The sequence below is a fragment of the Struthio camelus genome, chromosome 5 (genome assembly GCF_040807025.1).
Source record: "Struthio camelus isolate bStrCam1 chromosome 5, bStrCam1.hap1, whole genome shotgun sequence".
Classification (NCBI taxonomy): Eukaryota; Metazoa; Chordata; class Aves; order Struthioniformes; family Struthionidae; genus Struthio; species Struthio camelus.
In genome coordinates, this window is record NC_090946.1 from 82981466 (window position 1) to 83004337 (window position 22872).

Consider the following 22872-nt stretch of genomic DNA (forward strand, 5'->3'; position numbering starts at 1 on the left):
CAGATGGATCACTCAAGTACGACCTTAAACTCCAACAGCCTCTTTCTTTCAGGTGCCTGGTCAATATTTATTGGCACTTCTCACAAACTGAGCAATTGTGCTGTGGTTTTAGACAAATTTTCTGCTTTTTTTCCCCCATCTCCAGCAATGACGCCTAGCAATCCTCCAAGCAGAAATAGTTCTATTTAAGTACCTATTTGTTCAAATATTATTTAGAGAATAAAAGAGTTGGGGATATTTTTGTGAGAAAGCGTTGGAGGTATTTATGCAGAAAAGGCAGAGGAAGAGCCTCTACACATTGCCTCAGAAAGTCAGCTCTTCTTAAGAAGAGTAGTTTCCTGGAAGAAACCTCCAAGAACCAGGATGCCCTCACTTAGAAGTAATAACCCAGCTTCAAAAATTACATGAAAATTCTTTGCCTAGATAACTGAAGTTATGGAATTTGCACTGTACTAATGTGTAATTTAAGTCATTACTTGGACTGATACACGTTGTGACGTACTTCAAGGTATGCACCCACAACGGCATAGCTGGCCCATGAACAGTTTAATAACATCTTTGTAAAGAAAGTCTGATAGCTGCTAAAAAAATACAGCCCACTTCAGCACATTTTCAGTGAATCCTGTGATTTGATGCACTAGGGAGCTGACCATGAAATCAAATCATCAAGCAGACAGCCAAAACACTTCAGGAAGCATCATCTCCAAGCACTCGTCAAGGATTTGCCTCCTCTGTGCGCTTGCAGATCCGTCCGTCTGTGATGCGATACACTGCCCACAGATGAGAGGTCAGACGTCCTCTCTGCAGAACCATCCGCCTCACTCACTGCACCCCGTGACTGCGCTCCGCTTTTCTCCAAGCAAGCAAAACAAAAACTAAAAAACCCCAAGTGCTAAATTCACTCGGTGAGAAAAGAAGTGTTCTTTCAGGACATTCCCACTGGTAATCGTTCCTCCATTTTCATGTTCTCAAAGCAGCAACGTTCTTCAGCTGGTCATCTCGGACAGGCAGAAGGCACGCTTTATAGGAGTAGCAGGACTTCAGCCTTTGATGTCCTAAGCATACAGTCAGGACTCGTGTCTCTCTCATTTCTATGGCAGTTAACACTTAACTGTCACACCAAGATCTGCGCCTGGGATTAGGTAACAGAAGCTGAGGCTGGGAGAAAGATGCTAACCAGAAAAAGGGGGGGGGCGGAATTTAGCATCACATCACAAAGTCAGGAGTTTGATCCCTAGACTTTGGTCTCCGTCTCAGCAGTGCTATGGGAGAGGACTGCTTTCCTAATGAAAATTTTAAAAGCCCAGCGGCTTCCTTTTTCTACCTGAGAACAAAGGACCACAACACTTCTCCCTCGCTACGTGTCAAGCTGGCAATCCAGGGGGAGACAGCTGCAAGCAGAACCGCTCAGAGGCCGGATCGCAGCCTGGGTGCAGCTTCACCCCTCGAGCCTGGCACAGGGCAAGGCCGCTGGGCACCTTTCGGCTAACGGCTTTCCGCTGCAACCCCTCAGTCACGCGGCTGTCGACCTCCAGACTTCCCAAAACCAAACGACCCCGGGGCTTTTGCGCTCCTGACTGGAGTCAGCTAGGAATGACCTTGCAGCCAGTTCTGAACAAGAAGGAAGATCTGACTTTCAAGCGGGGTTTAAAACAAATGAAAACAAATCGCAGCTTGGAAGGACCACCAGCAGAGGAAGAGCGGTAGCGGGGGGGGGGGGGGAAGCCCATAGGGAGAACAGGTAGGGAAGAGGGCATCGGCTAACCCCGAAACGCACGAAGCGCGGAGCCGGGGGCCGCCCCCTCGGGGCTGCTCCCGCCCCCCCCCCCCCCCCGGGGCCCTTCATAAAGCGGCGCCGGGGCCGCGCAGCCCGGCCGCGGCCATGGAGACGGGCGGCTGCCGCATGGGCGGCGCGGGCGCGGGGCCGGCCGCGATCACGCTGGAGGACCTGGACGGCATGGCCGAGGAGAGCGCCGACTCGGCGTACCACAGCCACGGCAGCAGCCCGGAGGAGGAGGCGGCCGAGCGCACGGAGGACGAGGAGCAGGAGCGGCTGCTCAGCTACTGGCAGAGCGTGGGCCGGGGGCACCAGGTGGACGTGCCGCGGGGTAAGAGCCGCTCCCACCCCCGCCGAGCCCGGGCCGGGCCCCCCGGACCCCCCGGCGGGGCGAAAGCCGCGGCTCAAGCGCTGCGGAGCCGCGCGGGTTCTTTCTCTTCCTACTTTGCTGGCTGTAAAGCCGGGGATGGACCCGTTTGCGCTGAAAGAACCGGGGGGGGGGGGGGTCCGTTTTGATTTAAAATGTAATGGACTGCCTCCAAACGACGCTTTTCTTAAGACAAACGTGCCCTCGCTGTCACCGCCCGGGAGGCTGGAGCTGCACGGCTGAACAGAGCCGAGGACAGCGCTGCCTTTGCTCTCCCGACAGTAAGCCTCCCAGGCTTGTGTGTTATTAGAGGTGTTTATTTCCCATTTCAAGACAGACAAACTGTCAGATTCTTTTGTACCAAGTCAGGTAGCTCCTAACAACAGGCAAAGAGTAACTGCAAGCTTACTTTATTCCGAAACAGTAACTCCTCCGCAGTAGCTCATAGCACGAAATAAATAGATTTTTAGGATCTCAACTGTTCAGATAAACCGATTTCAAAGACAGCAGGAAGTGAGGAAGAAGGAGCCTTCCTCCCACCCCCCTTTTTCCTACCTGAGTTCTGCAAGACTTCAGCAAAAACTTAAGCAGGCTGCATTAGACACTACCAAAATGAAACGACCAGTTATTTGAAAACTCCCTCTATATTCCAGCACAAAGCAGGTACATCCTTATTTTCTCCCTCCTTTTCAAGTCATGCCTGAAGTCTCATCTGTCTAATGTTTTAACAAGGAATATTAATTAGTGCTTACCCTTTAGGTTTTTAAAGGGGGAAAAGCCCTAAAAAATTGTTGGCGAATGGAGTTCACTGGTGTGCTGTGTCCTCGTGCTCCCCTTTTTAGCAGTCCTTGAACACAGTGCGCCAGAAGAAAGGTAATCCCTCAGGTTTAACCCGCACCCAGCCGTCACACCGGTTTGCTTCTGTAGCAGCCACATCAAAACCGGGCGCCGCATCAAATCCAGGCGCTGGGTGCTGCGCAGACCAAAGGGAGGGGAACAGGAGGGAGAGCAGAGAGCCGCCCGCGCAAGGCACCTGCAGCCAAGGCCCGAACACATGCGTGCTAGCCTGCTCCCAAGGGTAGCTTTGTGTCTAGAAGGAAATAAGATTCCTTCCCACAAAAATATCCAGTACACTCATACACAGAGATTTCAATGCCCTGTTTCAGTGAGATTTAATAGGCAGGATATCATGTTTAGGAAATGTGTCAAAAGTAGTATTTTGCCACATTTTAGTTACTGTATTATGTTTTTAGTTGCTATGTCTTTGTAGTGCTAAACAAATACTTGGGGGAAAAAAACAAAAACAAAGGATGTTTCAAACGTTATTCAGAGCTGTTGTACCAGTTTTGCAGACAGTACTACAAAAGAGGCTAGAATGGAATCCAAAATAAAAACGGCAGTATAAGGTTTTAAAGTCAACTAAGTCAGGTATTGTGTTTTATGAAACAGTTCAGAAATCTCATGGTGGCCTCAGAAAATGGACCAGACACATAGCCAATGCATCAAGACACTTGCAGTTACTTGGACCTTTAGTAAAGAGGAAGACAGACGACTAGAGCAGGGTCTTAGTACGTTTCTAGAAATAGCATGCATCATCTTCTTCACAGTGAGGTTTATTACAAGAAGCAACTGCTAGTGTGCATTCCCAGGTACAGTAAGGTCAGTCAAACAGTTTTTTTTTTCTTGGACTATTTCCTGGAATCAGGTGCCAGATGATACTTAGGAGCAAATCTGAGCAGGTCCTCACCCTCTTCTAGAGTTAGGCAAAAGGAAAGAAAGTTTGTTTAAAAATACAGGGAGTGGATATGTCAAGAGTGGACTGCACCTCAACTAGAGCAGCCTAAGAGTTAGTCAGATTGGTTTACATGCTCCCTTTTACGTTAACTGTTAATATCTGCATTTAGCACACAGTCAGCTAAGGCTCAGCGATGCTTTAGGAAATGCACAGAGAACGCACAGGTGACGTCCTGCGAAGAGAAACCCCCCCCCGGTCCCGCAGGGAGCAAACTGGGTCTCTGCCTCCCACACCCCATTCAAGCAGCTGGCATCGCCACAGCATCGTTTAAGAAAGGACAAGACCATTACTTGGCCGGCTGCTTACAGCCATATGGGCAGCCGTGTAGACAGAACATTCCTTAAAATGTGTATTTTCTGTAGTCTCATGATATCATTTGCAAAATAACAGTGCCATCCATCTCATCCATAGTTCTCAACTCCCACAAGCTTTGCCACCTCTTTTGTACTGTGGTAACAACATATCTTTCAAAAAGATTTGCTTTTTAGCTTTTGTTACCACCTTTCTGTGAATCATAAGGAACATCAAAAGCCTTCTAAAAACCGCAAGATTTTGTGAGGTTTTGACAGCAGCTTATCAATTATCTTCTGGCCTATCAATATAGCACTGTTAAGAGCGTAACCTATGGACTGACTCACTGGAATAGGCCAAACTTCTCAAGGGTGAAAGAAAATTAAAGATGCAGAAAGATATAATCTAACCTTCTTGCCTGGAAAACTCAATTTCATTGTATCTATTACCAGTAGAAGCAGAAGGTGTGCTACAGCAATTAAACTTCTCAATTCTAATTTCAATACAGGATTAACAAACAAGCTCAGAAAAGTTGCCACCCATCAAAACCATCCACTTGCTAAAGCATAAAGTTGTCTCAGATGCTCAGTGTACAAAGCAGCATGCTCTGAGAGCAGGTGTCCCAGCTCCAGATCACACTTTGGATCTTGAATTGCACGTGGTTGTCCATCAGTTCAAATATACCACCCAGGCAGAGACTGCCACAGACATGGCAGCACAGCTGCGTGGGCACAGAGGCTGCTGGAAAGCCTTAGCATCTGGCTGTCAAAGGAACTGGGCAGGGAAGGACAACAAAGGCACCATCGCTGCGTCATCCCGGTGGTGCAGCCTCAAATTCAAGCCTAGCCCCAGTCAAGCACTGGGAGTGCTTGCAAGACAGGGCTTGTAAACTCCTCCCAGAGCTGTTTCCCGATTACCCTCTCCAAGAGGCATAGTGCATTGTCCAGTGGTTCTCTTCCATACGAAGATTTGGTTCCTAGTATTATAAAGTCTGTCTCCTATTACAGAATGAAAGTTTTGTGTGCCTATACGTTAAGGTGCACCTGGCAAATACATCCCACTTCCTACTATGAAAGAAAATTCATAGTAGGTCTGATCAGGCACACATTAAGACATGCAACATTTCAAACACTGTTCACGGTTCTCTCTGCTACATACATACGCCTTATCCCTATAAATCCCTTTGTAAAGATTTGCCTCTTTCGTAACACCTATCTATAGTACCAACTGTAAGTACAGACTGGAAGTCTGGCTAAACACAGCCTTCACCTAGCTACCCTGCTACAACTCATTATCACCTTATTTCTTGTTTTTTCACACCAGTATTTAAGGTTAAAAGCTTTGACTGATAGAGGACATGTAGCTCAAGCAACTCGCTTGTTTTGGGCAGTATAATCTTAAGTATAGTGCAAGTTAATACATGTGTAATTCAAGCGTTAGAACTGAATGATGGAGTGAAGCTGAACACATTTTCCATGTGTGAGTTTGTCCTGGACACTCAAGTCTGGGAAATGAGACATCCACAGGGGAAGCATGGCATCTGATCCTCACTTCCTTGGAAGGAATATGCTTCTCTTTCAAGTCCTGGCTCAGCCTTACGCTTCAGCTTCCCACGGGCCTTTGTGCTGTAAGAGTACTTGGGGCAGCAGTGACGAATCCTCACAACCTTTTTGCTGACCTTTTTTGATCTGTGACTGATGCACTGGAAGAAACATCCAGTTCTTGTCAGCAGCTCATCAATAAATACGATCAGACCAGTCAGCCATGGATGAAAGCTGCACCACCTCCTCCTGACTCAAAACCTGCTTCTCCTGCCTCGGTGGCTGAGCTCATCCTGAGGCCTCTCCCTGGACAGACTCAGTGGCCCTCGATAGCTGCGAGCTTCCTCTGCAGAGGGTCTCCTGTGCCCAGCTCCTTCCTCGGTCCGTTTCTGTTGCCGCAGCCACTCACTCCTTGGCTGCGTTACCTACCTCGCTCCTATTGACTCTCCTGCAAGTTCTGGGGTTTTCCTCCCTTCAAATGTTGAGGCTACATCCTCATTTTCTAGATGGCAAATTTAATGCCTGTGGCCTAATTCATAACATTTCCAAATTGTCATAGATACAGCCAGGACAACTGAAGCTGAGCTTGCAGCTACCTAAAGATCAAGTAGAGCTGGGCTCTCATAATAAACTAGTAATCAAAAATTAAATGCTTTTGAGTTTAGCCTCTGCTGCTCCCAAGGTAAACTGGCTAATCCCACTGCTGTATGACCCCCTTTGTAAACTTCAGTTAAGGTTAATGAAGCAAGCACTCAAAATGGAAATTAAACTTAAAAATAAGCTTGCAAGAAAATTAATTTTGCATTCAAAGATGGGCTTCAGCAGTGCTTTGGAAGACAGGCATGGAGCTGTGAACTGAAGACTAAAACTCCTGAAAGGACATTTGTTAATTGTAGCCCCCTATTCTCTACATTAACATGGAAAAAAAAATGTGATCATAATTTATCAGTGAAAGAGTTGGAGTTAAAGTTTCTAGAGTCCTAACATTTCCTAACTTTTGAGCACTCTGCTGAAAGTTCAGTGTTGGATATTTAATTTATTTCTAGTTTTACTCTCAGCCTCCAAAGAGACCAACTTCAAATGTCAGTTATTACTTATATTTTAAATTTATTTCTCAAAGAGTATTTTAAAAAATGTTTACAGTTCACTACAGTGTAGCTTTCTCCTCTGTTAAAAAAATCTCTACCACTGTAAACAGTCTTATAGCTAAAACCCCCGCACTGGATGCCAAGAGATGTGGGTTTGATTCCTAGCTCAGTTACAAATTTACTGAGTGACCTAGGCTAAATTTATTCTTCTGCATCTTAATTATTTTCTTTTCTGAAATACTCTCTTCCCCACATCATGCTGCTTTTTCCACTTAAGGGAGTGAGGCATTTAAAATGCATAAGAGCAGAGATCTCATTTCAGCTGAAGCTTCTACTCCTTTTTGGCACGTTTGATATATACCATGAAGTAGTATGATAAAAATGTATATACTTATTTTCAAACACTGTACAAAAAAAACTTTCTAAGCCCTTATCAAAGCATATAAATGCTACATCATTCTTCAAATCCCTTGAGAGGCAAGGGACCAACACTTCTGAAAGAGTGGCTCCAAAATCAGAGTGGGTCCAGCCTTTCGTTCCTAAGACTAACCTTTTATCACAGAATTTGCAAGCCTTTCTGACAGGGATCAACTTCTAAGCAGAATTTATGAACTACAATTAGAACTGATGTCAAAGGCAGCCACAGTCGCAAATACGCCTGTGTTTGACTACCTTCACTGTGGGTTTTTTCCCCCCAAATACCTACTCAGAATTTTCTGTGCAGCAACTTATGTCTGCTGCCTGTCATCCTTTTGCTCTGTACCTCTGTATTATGTAGTGGAGAGTGCAATTAAATCCCACCTCCACCCCTGCCGCCTTCTCCTCTCCAGGCTGAAGACATCCAGTTCTCTCAGCCTCCCTCTATGCCTCTTCCTGCCCAGTCATCCTGGTGGCCCTCCACTGAAGTATCTCAAGTGTGTCAGTGCCATTCCTGTACCGCAGAGCCCCAAACAAGGCACAGCACATGAGATGCAGCATCACAAGCACTAGATAAAGGAACAGTCACCTCCCTTGACCTGCTGGCTGCAATCCTGTTAATACAGCCAGTGGGTAGCTAGCCTTTGTCATTGCAACCGCACACTGCTGACTCTTGGACTCCCTGGTCCTTTTCTCTGAAGTCTCCCTCTTAAGTTACAAAGAAAAGTTTATGTTCTTTTCTACTTCTTGATAAAATCATTTGTTTGCCTTTTCTCTTTAAATCCTCCCCTCCTTTGACGCCTTATTAGAAAGGCTTGCATAAAGAAATTATTATATAATTCCCTTAAGATTCAGAACTTCACTTTACATACACAGAAGCACCACAGCTGGAATGCACTTTCTATGAGTTTCAGTTGAAACACTCCCAGTGATTGCAGCTAGCAATGACTCACAGAGAAAAGCAATGTCCTAACTGGGTATCAATAACAGAAGAGCTAGCTAGGACACTGACCTAACCCCTGGTCTAACATCACAGCCTTGCCTATGCTGAACCAGCTGCCAAGGCACTGCAGTTGATGGGTGACAGTGCTGGCTTCACACCTGACAGCCATCCCGATTAGCAAGTAGCACTGAAATTTGCATAATTTCAAGCTCAAAAGTAAAATATGGGACGTAAAACATGTTTAGGAGGTGACAAATAGTTTCCACAGTAACGTTTTCCAGAACGTGTGAACAAGAAGAGCCAGTTCAAGAACACTACTTGGTACAAATACACGTTAATCCAACACGGAAAGATTTGCTAGAACTGGCAGTATCATCTGCACAGAACCAGAAAACTGCCAGAGGCTTCTCTAAGTTAATGTTTAACATCATCAAGAGCCTTGAATAGATGCTTGTGTAGTTGCAATATATGAGGAAAGGGAGAGTAAAATCTGCTCTATTTAGCACTGCAAACACAATAGAAGTCAATTGGCTATTTCTATTAATATTGAAAAGCAAACTAAATTTGTTCTAAACACAAAATCCCCAAAAACGTAGCTAAGAGAAGGTAAAATGAAACATGTCATTCTTATTTCTACAGCTTCACTTCTGAAATTGAAAATGTGTTATCTCATTGCAGACATGGCAGAGCCAATTCAGCAGCTCACTAGAAATAACAGTCCCCAGGAGAGACAGACCATCCCATTCACTCTGATCCAGCGCAAAGAAAAGGTAATGCCTTCATTCCCAATTGAGATTTTAGCAGCATTTTCAGTATTCATACCTAGCTCTCAAGACCATCTTCCTTTATAAAATTGTATCCGCTTGTGATTTTTAGCATTCCAACTGGATAGGTAGTTGGGCGTTTCATTTTTAGCATACGTCATCATTTTTACTGGGTGTATTTTTCTTTCTTAGAACTAGAAAGCAGCAGGAAAGTCAGAAGGTCAGGAATTACAGTATTTGTGATCATTTTAGAATTAATTTAACAAAAATAAACTCACATTTTCACATTTAAAAAGCTCATTTCGATCACTGAAATCAATGCAGTTGCTTTGTTAACATGTTAATTAACATTCAGCATAGAGTAACTGAGGGAGATTAATATCTCAGTTTAAAACCAAACTTGTCCTTTTGTATCATGGATCGTTATCAGACAAATTGTAATTTACAAAGCCATTTTATCCTCTAACAAAAACCTGAAACTGATGTTCATACTGTTTGCAGCTCAGAAAATGTGCAACTGAGCATCCAACCTTAAGTAAGTGACAACCTAAGAAAATCTTTACTAACCACGTATGAAGACTTCCTGTCACCTTTTTTTTTTTTAAATAAATCCACATAATTCAAATTTATCAACATCACTATTTGAGTTGAGTTATTTTATACAAACAATTTGGGACTAACTCAATTTTTTTTATAATTAGATGTCCATTAACGAGGTCAAAGATAGGAACTGCTTTCAAGGACTTTCTCAGTAGTATTGTAAAGGGGTAGATTTAAAAAAAAAGGTTTTCCAGTGGTAATTTCAACTAAATATTTAGTACCGCACGTTCAAAAGCTGACAGCTCCTATTTTTAAAGGCAAACCACCTCTATTATCAGCAGCTGCTGAAAAATATTTTGAACAAAGATAGGCAGCTTATCCCTTCTTGCTTTATATGAGGAAGGATTAAAATTTACATGTTCATTTCAAGATCATTTCACTGACAGTTGGAAAAAGAAAGATGTTGTTATTCTCATATTCAAATAAGATGCATGCACACAAATTCTGCATTGTTTTTGTATACCTACCTATTATATGCCAACTTAGACCTTGAAATGAAGTGCTTGTAAAACTCAGTATACTGTGAACTAAATAGTAAACAGAATGCACTAAAGTTACAGCTGACACTGAGCCTTAAAAATCATTCCTCATGTATGACCAGGAGAACGGCAAGCATGCAGAGAAGCTGATTTCTTTCGGTTATAAGCAAAGCACTGAAATACCCTGTGAAATCTGTTTGTTTTGTTTTTTTAAGTGATTAACTTGAAATATAAAATTATCATCTTACTGTGTTTGCAGCTTGGAGATCTGCTTTATGAAAAACGTCAGTATGGAAAAGCCAAGTGGGCTTGTATAAAAATGAAGGAAAAACAGTACGAACAGAGCATATGCCTGGGATTCATGAAGCTCATGAGGTACATTTGCGAGCAGAATTCCTCAGGTAATTGGATACCACAGTTCTACATGAAAAATTAAAATGTGATAGTATTTATACACCAGCTCCTCCTAATTACAGGGATATTTTTATTAAACTTTTTCACATACACCGCCCTCTCTATACTAACATTCTCCTGCAATATAGCCTTTCCACTAGAATTTAAAATGAAGTGCTTCTCCTTCTGTATACACGTTAGGAGAGAATGTCTAAAGGTAAGTGATCCCTGAACCGATTTCCAAAGGTATTCTGACCACAGCAACTGCTTGGGAACCGAAACTGGCTGTTTTTGTAAACTATCAGCAGTAAACAAGGTTTTTGCTATAGAATTTGAGTAATTTAATTTTCACAACAGTATTTAAAAAGCCTGTTCTAAGAACATGTTCAGAGTTTAATGCCAAAAGAGACCTTAACAAGGTCTTGCCTCCCTCATTTTAGCTCATAATACTTAATTTGTGCATGTCTGAATGGACACCAAAAACTTGCGCGGTTGAAGCATATTTTCCAGAAAGATAATCCAGTTTTAACTTGAATACTTTAAAAGGATGGCAAATCCGCCATGTTCTTGGTTGTGCCTGCATCAAAAATATGCAACTAGTTTCCAATCTAAATTTGTCTGCTTTCAGCTCCAAGCCGTCAGTTCCTGTTTTTGCCATTCTCCAGTTGATTGCAAAGTACTGCAATACCCAGTGTTTTGTTTTGTCAAGTACTTGTGTGTTATTATCACGTGAACCTTAATTTTCTTTCTAAGAAGCTAGAAATACCACAAACATTTTTCCTTAATCAGGTATTCTCCCCACTCCCTCATTCTTTTAACATTTTTAATATGGCTTAAAAATTATTTTGGCCCCAGAACACTGCACAGAAGTTTTGTTTCCAAGCTGCGAACAGAAGCAAAGTTCTCACTCCAAATCATCGCTACTGTTTGCACAGTCACGATCATAACCTTTTACTGCAGCATGGCACACGTACAGCAGCATTTGTTAATAACAACTCCTAAACGAAGCCACAACACAGCCTCCTTCTCTAGCAAAGGCCTACGTTCTTTGTTCTCAAATATGTGAAAAACGAGACAACTGCCGTTTAAACACAACCTTCAGAGGAAAAATCAAATAGTCTTCAAGTCAAACTCTGCCCTACATGTAGAAGAGCTCACCAAATACTGCATTTTAGACAGACGTGCACCCATCAATTTACAGATATGCACGTGTAGCTTTTATATATATATTTATATATATAAAAATACACACACATGCACATTACAAGACATGTAAAAAGCTACTTCCAACTCTGAGTACACAAAGACATTTCCTAAATCATCCTACTGAATTCCATTTAGCAATGAAAATCTTGTCTGCTCTGCAGTATTCACTTTATATTATTCAGTGTGAGTTCAGAAGTCAAGCACAGTATGCAGACCTCCTTTGGTATTTTCTAAAAGTCACATATGTCTTCTCAGGACTGTACTTGGGGATAACAGTACCCATTGTGACTATAGTGCATACAAATGAATCTCAATCGGAGATGACACAGTCAGTGACAGTAGCATACTACCTGCCTGAAGTACTGCAGGATCAGCCTCCTCATCCTTTTGACTCTGACATAATCATTGAAGAGTGGCCTTCTACTATTGTTTACAGTAGGTAAGAAAAATTTTAATTTTGTTCTAGTAACAACTCTAAAAAAAATGCAGTTTACAATTTGGATGTTACATAATTTAAAGTGAATTCTAAAAGCGAACAGTAAAATTTGATTTTTAGTAACTGTTAAAAGCTGCTTGCTTTATGAAACTGGGATATTCAGGAAGTAACGGTTACCAATTTACTTGGGCAAATGATGTTTCTGTAAACGTGAGATGGAACAGCAGCTCAACACACAGTACTTCATGGAGCTGTGAACAGAGTGCCTGACATACCACTGAAAATGCTGAGTTAATAAGAGAATGTTATCTCTGAGATAAATCACAGGGAGGAAGTACCATTTGTGAATTCTAACCAAATACCTTATGAGAGAAGGAGAAATTTCTAGGCTCTGGAAAAATTGTGGATTTTAAAAAGAACTTGATGTGAAGTTGATTGTTACAGGAGCTTCAGAGGAATCACCAATGAAGACTCTATAATGAGGGAAATAAACCTGCTGGCAGAAATTCTGGAGAGCCCCGAGTTATGTTTGCAGGATACATTCATCATTGCAGGATATACAAATCCAGCTGCTGCTAACCGACTTAATGAAATTTGGTTCCTTCAGAGACCATAGTCTCCCACTTCTAATGCCTCTCCAGTTACAAGATTCAGTTTTGACTTCATGGCAGAATTTTGCAAGTGAATCACGTGAGACTAGAGGACAAACACTACAAGAATTTAGAAAAGTGGCTTTTAGCCAATTAGCAAGACAGTCAATACAACTTAATAAGCATACAGAGGTAACAGCTGCTTGCTTTATAGAGGTAACACCCAAAATATACACAATTTCCTATGTCAAATGTTACATTTTTAAAATAATTGCTATGGAGACTTTTAGCACTTTTAAGATTAGTTCACTTTTTTTTTTCCTCTCCAAAAGATAAGGGAGATAGAGACCTCTCCCCCCGCTCACTTATTAGCATCCCTAAACTGCTTGTGGCTTGGGACTGTCCTACGGGAGATCCTGGAGCCTATGCCCTGGGCAGGCCGTGCTGCACCAGCTGCAAAAAGGATACTGTAGGGGCGTTAAATGGGGGACACATTAAAACCACCTCCCACATGCAGACTGTGCTTCAAACAATAATTTCCAGGTCTTCATTTCTGAAGAATTTAGGTCACTGGGATTAAACCACGGAGCAAGACTAGCCCAGTGCTGACTAGTTTCAATACTGTCACCCATGGAGCAGAGATTCTTAACGTTTACCTCAAAGAGCATTTAACCAAAGTACTTTTTTAACTATGAGAAGAGACCAAGAAGTCAAAACAGTCCTAATGCCCGTTAAACTTTTGATAGCCAAAGTTAAGGTATACCTTAATCACACACTCATAGCAATCTCATGACTGTATGTGGCGTCCACACATAGAAAGTGCCCATGCTCAACAGTTCAGCTTTCTGACTACTATGGTTTTATAACACAACTTTGCTGAATGTTAATGTGCTGCAACTGAAGTAATCGGTTAACTACTTTTTATGCTCAACTTTTCTAGCAGTGTTACATAATTAAAGTTATAAATATGACACAAATATTTCATAAAATCATAGAAAGACTTAGGTTAGGAGTAACCTCTAGCAGTCACTGGGTCCAACCCTCTGCTGAAAAAAGGCCAACTTGGATGGTAGAGCAGGCGGCTAAAGGTCTCATCCAGTCGAATTTTGAGCATCCCCAGGGAGGGGGGTCCACAACCCCTCCGGGCCGCGTTCCAGTATTTGACCACTCTCACTGTGAGAATTTTTGTCCTAGTATCTAATTTTGTGTGTTGCAACTTGTTTCCTTTACCCTTCATCCATATGACAAAAGGTAATTCTTCAAGTTAGAAAAGGACTAGTGTAGCATGCTGTTGCTCAAAGACAAGCTTGTGTAATTCTAAATGCATCAGAAAGTCTGAAAGCACCATTCAAATTTGGCTGCATATTACAATTCAAGAGCACCAAATGCACTTTAGAACCAAGTTAGCAAATAATTTTGTTCTTAGAAATCCCTTCTTAACCTCTCCCCTTAAAGATCTGATAGTAGAGTTTACTCACATTACTGAATATAAGTAATTTAGTTTATATCAAGTGTCAAGCGTTATATATCACCAGAATTATTTATCAATTACAAGATTTAGGCTCTAGAGCTTGTGTGTTCTTCAGGCAAAACAACATACAATATGACCACCAGAACCAGGGTTTGCTAGGGCACAGTACTCTTAATTGGCAAACCAAATGGATTTATATAGTACTTCTGTGAAAAAACCTACAGATCGAGAACTTTAAGCCTCCTAGCTCCGCAAGGCTTTCTCCTGCACAAAGCCGACTTTATTCTTCAAACTAAAACCTCTTACTGTGAAGCTGAACCCGAAAAATACTGATGGGAAGCTGGTTGATCATGCTTAAGCACGATCAGGGTGCCCTCGAGTGGCTGCTCTCTGCAAAGATGACTTCAGTAAAACAGCAAGGGGCGGCGGGGGAGGAGAAAAGCCTTATTTTTAAACATAATTAAGCTGATAGCGTTCGCAGAAAAAAATGAGCAGTCCTCACTTCCTTCTTCTGAATCTCTAATTCCTCCAGCTTTTCAGACGCCTTGCACTGCTTCAACACAAACATTTGCATTGCCACAAATTAACTGGATGTTAGAGCTGATCTCACTTGGGGGGAGAGGAAATCTCAAGAGATTGTGGTTTATTCTTTGTTTTCTTCCCCGAAAGCAAGCTGTCTGATCTGATTTGCCAGGTGGCAACGCAAGTGCTTGTGTCAGTTGTGGCCATAAGTAGGAACCACAGGGTAAACGCACGCCAAGGTATCTCTTACTTAACAGGACAAGAGGATGGCTATACCTGTCATATATTTTATTCCTCTCAATTTGTTAAAGACATAGGATCACAGCTAGGAAAAAAATTATGCAGACTTCCTTTTCAATATGTTCAGTCAGTCGTTTCCTGTCTGATTACCCCTGAAGTTAGTGACCAACTAGAGCAGCTATTTTAGCTTGGCTTTTTACTTTAACGTTTCTTCACTTTGTTAGAAACACCAGCCAGTATTACAGTAAAAGCTAGTAAGTTAATGGAAAACAATAAAAACTTTCAAAGAACTGAGTTGAATGGGGGATTCAGGGATGCATTAAATAACAGGTTTTGTTTTAGTCCCGCCCAAAGAAAAAGGTTTTGTTTTGTTTTTTTTAACTATAAAGGCAAATAAAAGATACATTTTGACCACTGACAAAATCTTATGGCAAATTAAAGTAGTTTTTTCAAATTGATTACTTCTGACAGTTATAGAAATAATACAGATGCTTTGGTACAAGAAATGTCTAATAGCTATAGGAAGCAATTAAATCCTCTCACCAGAAGGCATCTATTTGTATATATTTTACATTAAAAAACTGTTTTAAAGTGTTTGCTACATAGTACATCTCTTTCCATAAGCAACCTTCACCTAAATATTTGTCTGACTCAGTTGCTTGTGGGTATGGTATAGAAACGTACTTGTTACTAAAATATAAAAATGAGCTGTTTATCTGAATGTGCTGATATCCTAACCACAGCAAAACGTTCAGTGTTGTTTTACTTAAAACTGTGAATTCCAAGATAGTTTTTATTTTGACTCATGTTAGACTGCTTATGCTGCTGAGAAAGAACCAGTTAATCTTAAGTTTGAAGATACACTTTACGGCTATGAAACACTGTACCACCGTCTATAAATGGCCCTCACGGAGCATGGCACTAAGAACTGCATTTCTTTTGATTGAGATACAGAGTGAGCGTACTTAATAGCTACACCAATAAATGTCATGGAAATGTTACTATTCCTCAAAAATACCATCTTAGAAAGCTTGAAAACTTTGTCAAGCCTGCTTACCTAGCTCCTATTATTAGAACAGGTATTTTAATATCCTTCTATCTCTCTACTTTGTAAGCGATTAAAAACAAAAATCCTTTGGCTAATCTGAAGCACTTGATTTGCACTACTAAAAGGAGATAATAAAATATAATCCTGTACTCTATAATCCCGTAAAATATAAACCCGTACTTTTGAAAATTAAATGAAGTAGCCTAAGTAGATGAATGTTGTCCTGCATATTGTGTATTTTTCAAACACGTATTAGTGCCTAAAAAGTTTATTCCAGTTATTGTGATACTCAGGGCCTTGCTTATTGTATGTATACAAATATAAACTATAATTTTTCCAGCATTGTTGAGTTGTGCTGTTTAACTCTGTCCTTCATTTTCACTGAAAAGTTGTCTTGTTTACTGTTACTGTTTGTTAAAATTAAAGCTAATGATTTTATTGTGCAGAGTGTACAGCTGGATTTTATTTTTCTAACACTGGCATACTTTAACATTTACTTTAGAATTCAGTGTTTCACAGTCTCTTTATTGCCATCTTTCCTTTGAATGGAAACAACATAAATCACAAGGTACTATTTTGAATTCACAAAACCCATTTTAGCCCCAAATTTGAAACGGTCACCATAAAACCCCAAAGGACTTGACTTAAATAATAAATCTATATATAACATACCTATATGGAGCTACACATCTACGTGCTGTAGTCAGCAAGCCTACCAGCAAACTCTTATTGCTCCTCACTGCAGAGGTCATCTGCAACCTCGTTTGCAGAAGTATTCAGAACGGTCTCCACAGTTCTTACAGGAGTCGCAGAATGAGTTAAAAGCAGTTTCACAATCAAACTGTAGAGAAGCAGTATTTAATAGTGTGATGCATGTACTTGAGTTTTCTATTCTCCCAAACCCAGACCTCCTTCAGAAGGTACCTCACAACCAGTTCCTTTGGGGAGGAAAGGATCACAGCATGTACTTGTTACTTCCTGTGACTGCTCTCATACTCCGATATCAAAGCATCCAGAAGCCAAAACGCACGAGCATGTTAAACACCATAAAAGACAAGTTTAAGGGCACGGCCAAGGCCCATCACCATTCTGCAGAAAACAGCACAGCTACAGAAGCACCTTTCTACAAAGTGAGGTATAGGAGCCACTTCTGCAAGTGGTAACATCTCTGAGATTGAGGCATGGTTTGCCCACTGAAAACAGAATGGAGAAGACTGGGTAACCACCCCTTCACTCTGTAATAATTGTTTGTACAAGAAGTCTTATGTTCTAATTAAAGTAGCAATTCAAATGCAAATATCAGATCAAAGAAAGGAAATTGAAACCACCGAAGCCACAGTGGCAGCCATTGACGTTAATAAAGGTTTGTCTGTGCTCCACAATTACACCAGATTAGTCAAACCTACAGGCTGATTTCAGCTTTAATCTAAAAGCAAAAACCTCAGACTCTAAGGCTACCTGTTTGAAAACAGCTGATCCAAAAAAGCTAACTCTAAACACAGAAAACAAAGGCACAGATTTGCCTTCCAGTGGCCTTCACACCGATTACAGCAAAATCACTAAACATTTAACTCCAAAACATACTTTAAGGGCAACAATCCCATACTAAACTTATTCCTAATTTTTTATGGTTCTTACCAAAAAAGAACTTTTTAGAGTGATGGCTTACATAATGCTATGTGTCTGCTAGCACCAGACTGAGAAGACGCAGATGATTAGCCATCAACTAGCTAACAGTTCTGGTACCTGCTAATCTCTACTCTATTTGAACAGTAGCTACTAGTAAAAACTACTCACAAAAATAAGGGAAACTATGTACACTTACAGAGGAGTTAAAGCTCTAAAGATTATTCTTGACAAGAAAAAAACATTTTAATCCATATACGGATTCATGTAAAGTTGACAACCTGGATAACACAAGCACAGCAACTTCCAACCTCTCAATACTACTAAATTCCAGCCCAATTAAAAGAGGTCCTCAATTTAGGTCTCAAATACCATTTTTACAAGGAGATCTGAAAGAGCATAAGAAAATTAATCTCATGGTAAATTTCCTAGAGCTTTAAGTTATTGCAAGGTAATGCATATCATTAGTACAAAATGAAACAGTAGCTGCTGTAGTTGAAAGCATTTTTTTTCCCCTTTGCCTTATATTCAAAGGCAACGTGAATTCCATAGGAAAGCGTTAACTTTGTAAGTTATTGCTAGACTAGATAAAAATGTTAAAATAGGAAGGGAGATTATTTCTTTAGCGATGCTATCCATTAAACAATAAAGAAATCCAAAAACTCACCCGGATGTAAGCATTCTGAATTTCTACTAGTTCTTCACCAAGTGGAACAACGATTTTTTCCACGCATCGCTCATGAGAATAAGGTTGAATTTCTGGAGAATCTTCAGAACAAAGCTCTATCTGCGCAATGAGCAAGTTGGAAATAACTTGCTGGACAGCCTATTTGAGAAGTCAAAAGAAAAGATTGTATTTTCTTGTTATCACTCCAGTGATGCAAGTCAATAGCACGTGAAAGTAACTATTCCCATATTTTAATAGGCCTTGAATATAATAGTAAGGAAAAGATACTTCCTGCCTATGTAATAGATGGATGAAAAATGAAAGACTCTCCAGTTAAGGACTTTTAGTGTGTAAATAACCTATATGATCAATTTGTGAATGGAAAAATCATGCAATTGCCTTAGCATTTGAGCAGCAGAACTCTCTTCAGGCTTGGTTGTGCCGTGAAATCTCTCATGAGACATTACCAGGAACATGCTAATACTTTAACAGGTGAGAACTCTTGTAGCCTACAGCGCATGTCAAGCTGGTACTCGGTAGCCTAAATATATACTACCTGCACCATGACAGAGCTACGGCCACTGCCACACACCACCCCGGAAGATGAACGTGCAAATACCAACGCACTAGGTCTTGCTGAGTAAGAGCAAGAAAGACTAATAAAACTCTTTTAAAAGTGTTCTCTGTTTAGCTCCTCTTTAATATTGAGGTTTTAGAGCAGTAAACAATTCACACAGCACTTATTTTTTCAAGCATTAACATCTTGAAAAGCTCCATATAGAAGTCAAACTACACAGCTTTTCCGTAGACTGAAAACTTCAGCCTTATTTATATTTATCCAATAAACTGCACTCAATAAGAAAGCCACCTTGTATTGAGAGTATGCTCTTTTTGGTTCAAGTAGGTGTGTATTCTCTAACAGCAAAAGGTATGTTAGCTCTTTCACGATATAATCTTATTTCCTTTAAGAAAGGACAGGAAAAAAGTAAAGTCTATAGCAACAGAAAGACAAACATTCAACAACTAATAGATTGTGAAGTGGTTCAGTTTTTATTTGGAACTCTGAAAGACTTCAATATCCTCCATGTCGTTCAACAGGTACTAAACATAGCTTCTATTAAAACTGTTACTCTAACCATGAAAGTAGGTTTGACTCACCTTTGTGTCGCTGCCTGGAGTGGCACTTAGGGCCAAGATCCGAAACTGAGTTGTGTATTTGCTTAGTTCCCTCACAACCTAAGAGGAGGAAAGTTTCATGTAAATATCCTTACAAGAGATTATCTGCTGATACAAACTATATTGATGAAAATATCAACTAAGTGGTAAAGGCTCAATAAAATATCCTAAAAAGAGTGCACCTAAATTCAAATGGGAACCAGAAATTCCTCAGCTGATCATGTTTTTAATCCAAGAACGTTTCATCTTGATTATGTTAGCCCAATTCCACTCAACAGAACAAACTTTTTAAGTTATATGAAATGATTTTTCACTTGATTTAACAAAAAGATTAACAGCATGTTGACCCAAATAAGCTGCCAAAAAATAAATTTGAAGAGCCACTCTACAAAAGTAAATTGCAGATGACTAGTTCCACCTAATCTGAACCCAGATCAGATGAAAGCTGCTGTGAAAACCAGCATTCACCGGAGTCTCGCTTAAAATTTTTCAGTAGCAGTTAGGAAAAGAGCTTAATATTCCTTAGAACTCTCAAATTCTCATCCTACAACCCTCCATAAGACCACAGACGCGACAATCGTTATTTGCTGAACGTTCAAGCAATAGCCAAACTGCCTCTCTACTTCATTTGCCTACATAGCTCAACTCCACCAGTGCTGTCAGAGAAGAAACGCTGTTCCTTCTGACCAACAGCCTTGCACTGCACAGAGAGGAAGAAAACAAAATAATTACAAGTAATAAATATAAAAGCTACAGAAAATAAATGAATGGAAACCAAAGAAGATAGAAGAATTCAATTTATGTTTATACTAAAAAGCAAGAAAAAAGCCTGGTAATTTCACAGTTACAGGGACTGACAAGAGCAATTGAAGATTTTTCTCCTCTATAACTAAGACCACTCAAATGTGAACAAATACAAATTTTGGCTCTATGTTACAGACTGATTAGCATAATAGCAAAATAATTGTTTCATACAGTATCTTGAAATAAAATAACCAATAAGCTTAAATTCTTTGAAAATGAAGTTACTATCGGTTCTGAAAAATGAAAGAACGATAGAAGACAAAACTGCAACAACAGTGAGCCAACACGTACTATTTTAATTTAGCAAGCTATCATCTTCCTCGCAGCACGTCAAGTTAGACGAGCATTAAAGAACAACTTTCATCTAAAACCTCCTATAGCTCCTTTCAATCAATTTCTCTAATACCTACAACAGTAACTTTCTCTTGAGTCACATATTATTAGCAGGAGATTAAGCATGATACCACAACACACTATTTCCTAATCAAAGCAAAGCTTTGTTTGAAAGGGAAATCTCCAATTCACTTCACTTAAGATAAAGAACTTGCACTACCAAAAAAAACCCCACATTTTTTCTGAAAAATACATCCCTCCATTTAGGATTTATTCAAACACTGCATAAATATACTGGTGCGCACCAGCAAATATGAACACATCTGAAATACAGAGCATACTTGTTTTATATTCATAGCCTCTGTTCAAAACATATTTTGAAACAAAAATTACAATTTTACTCAGACATGAATAAAATTTCCATCTAATCTAGTTTTAATATAGTTTGTACTTAAAATCAAGGTGCTGATCACACGGAGCGTTGCTCGCTCTCTGCTCGTTTTTCAAACGAAGCTGAGGAACTAAAGAACATCATCCGTAAAGCCACGATGCCAGTGACGCTTTCAGGAGAACCGGTGAGCCGTTTTTTGGTAACTGCGTGCCAAGAGCGGCGTTTGTCCCTCCAGCGTTACCTGACAGTAGGCGTGATTGCCAAGCGCTTTGTGGGCTTCGTCGATAACCAAACACTTAATCTCTGCAGCGGGACAGGTTCCGCGGGAAAGATCGTTCACCATGATTTGCGGCGTAAGGAAGAAGACTCTCTTGACAGCCCACAGCTCCCTCCGATCGAGGACCTGCGTTCCCCCTGGAAACAAAACAAGCGACGTCACCAAGGTGGCCAAGTAAGACCAAAACACGTAAAACCCCCATGTGCTGAGAAGGGCCTGGGGGGGCCGGCTGACCGCCATCCACTGGGGGAAATGAGTTTTTTTTAAAAAAAGCATGTATGTTAATGCTATTCCCTTTGCAGGCGAGGAGGAGTGAACGCAATGCGTGGGAAGGTTGTCTTTTCCAGTGAAACAGTAAGTTTAGAGCCACGGAAAACAGAGCTAGAAAGATCAAGCTGCCCCGCTGTGGACCCCTCGGGGCCTGCAGCCCCCCCCCCCCCCCGCGAGGGGCCTGCACCGAAGAGCAGGTAACACAAGCAGCCGTTGGGACCGTTGCTTCAGTCAGGGCCAAACCGGTGCGGCCTCCCCACCTACCCGTCATCTCGGCCATGTGGCGGGCCGGGATGCCCATGAGGCGGGCGCAGGCCTCCCGCTGCTGCGCCACCAGCGGCTTGGTGGGGGCGAGGAAGAGCACCTTGCCGGAGGGGAACCAGCGGTAGAAGTTGTACATGACCACGGCGGCCACGAAGGTCTTGCCCAGCCCGGTGGGCAGGCACACCAGCGTGTTGGCCAGCAGCGCCGCCCCGGCCATGCGCAGCTGGTAGCCGCGCACCGGCCGGTTGGTGGGGTAGATCCACAGGCCGCCCGCCGCCGCGCAGAAACCGCCCCCCGCCGCCGCCGCCGGGCCGGGGTCGGCCGCCGCCGCCGCCGCCGCCAGCAGCTCATCGTCGGCCGCCGCCTCCTCCTGCTCCTCCCGCCGCGCCTCGCCGCCGCCCGGCCGCCGCCAGGCCTGAGGTAACGTGCGCTGCCGCCCGCCGCCGCCGCCGCCCCTCATCCTGCCTCAGGGCGCCGCCGCGCGCCGGCCCGCGGGGAACACGACCCGCCGCCCCCGGCCGCCACCGCCGCCGCCGCCCCGCATCCTCCCTCAGAGCGGCGGCGCCGCCCCCGGCCGCCGCTTAAAAACCCCGCCGGCCTCGCGGGGCATGCCGGGAGGTGCAGTCCTGACCCCCCCCCTCACCCCCGGGGCATGCCGGGAGGTGCAGTCCTGACCCCCCCCCTCACCCCCGGGGCATGCCGGGAGGTGCAGTCCTGACCCCCGCGGGGCATGCCGGGAGGTGCAGTCCTGACCCCCTCACCCGCGGGGCATGCCGGGAGGTGCAGTCCTGACCCCCCCCACCCGCGGGGCATGCCGGGAGGTGCAGTCCTGACCCCCCCTCACCCCCGGGGCATGCCGGGAGGTGCAGTCCTGACCCCCCCCTCTCCCCCGGGGCATGCCGGGAGGTGCAGTCCTGACCCCCCGGGGCATGCCGGGAGGTGCAGTCCTGACCCCCCCCTCACCCCCGGGGCATGCCGGGAGGTGCAGTCCTGACCCCCCTCACCCCCGGGGCATGCCGGGAGGTGCAGTCCTGACCCCCCCCTCTCCCCCGGGGCATGCCGGGAGGTGCAGTCCTGACCCCCGCGGGGCATGCCG

At 42.7% G+C, this 22872-nt stretch overlaps 2 protein-coding genes across 2 annotated transcripts in view; one reads left to right on the forward strand and one right to left on the reverse strand.

Moving 5' to 3' along the window:
* The window catches only part of FANCM (FA complementation group M), an 81532-nt gene extending 59296 nt beyond the window's left edge, over nt 1-22236 (reverse strand). Inside the window, exons 1-4 of the mRNA XM_068947650.1 lie at nt 21777-22236; nt 21207-21379; nt 19420-19497; nt 18262-18420 (exon numbers count right to left, since the gene is read on the reverse strand). Coding sequence (XP_068803751.1) covers nt 18262-18420; nt 19420-19497; nt 21207-21379; nt 21777-22236 — 870 coding nt within the window. The remainder of the gene's footprint in view (nt 1-18261; nt 18421-19419; nt 19498-21206; nt 21380-21776) is intronic.
* On the forward strand, nt 1870-16411 carry LOC104145255 (heme-binding protein 2). The gene is made up of 5 exons (XM_068947623.1): nt 1870-2108; nt 8898-8989; nt 10322-10463; nt 11917-12100; nt 12542-16411. Exons 1-5 carry the CDS (start codon nt 1883-1885, stop codon nt 12711-12713), a joined length of 816 nt encoding a protein of 271 aa, XP_068803724.1. The 5' UTR covers nt 1870-1882; the 3' UTR covers nt 12714-16411.
* Nucleotides 22237-22872: the final 636 nt, after the last annotated feature.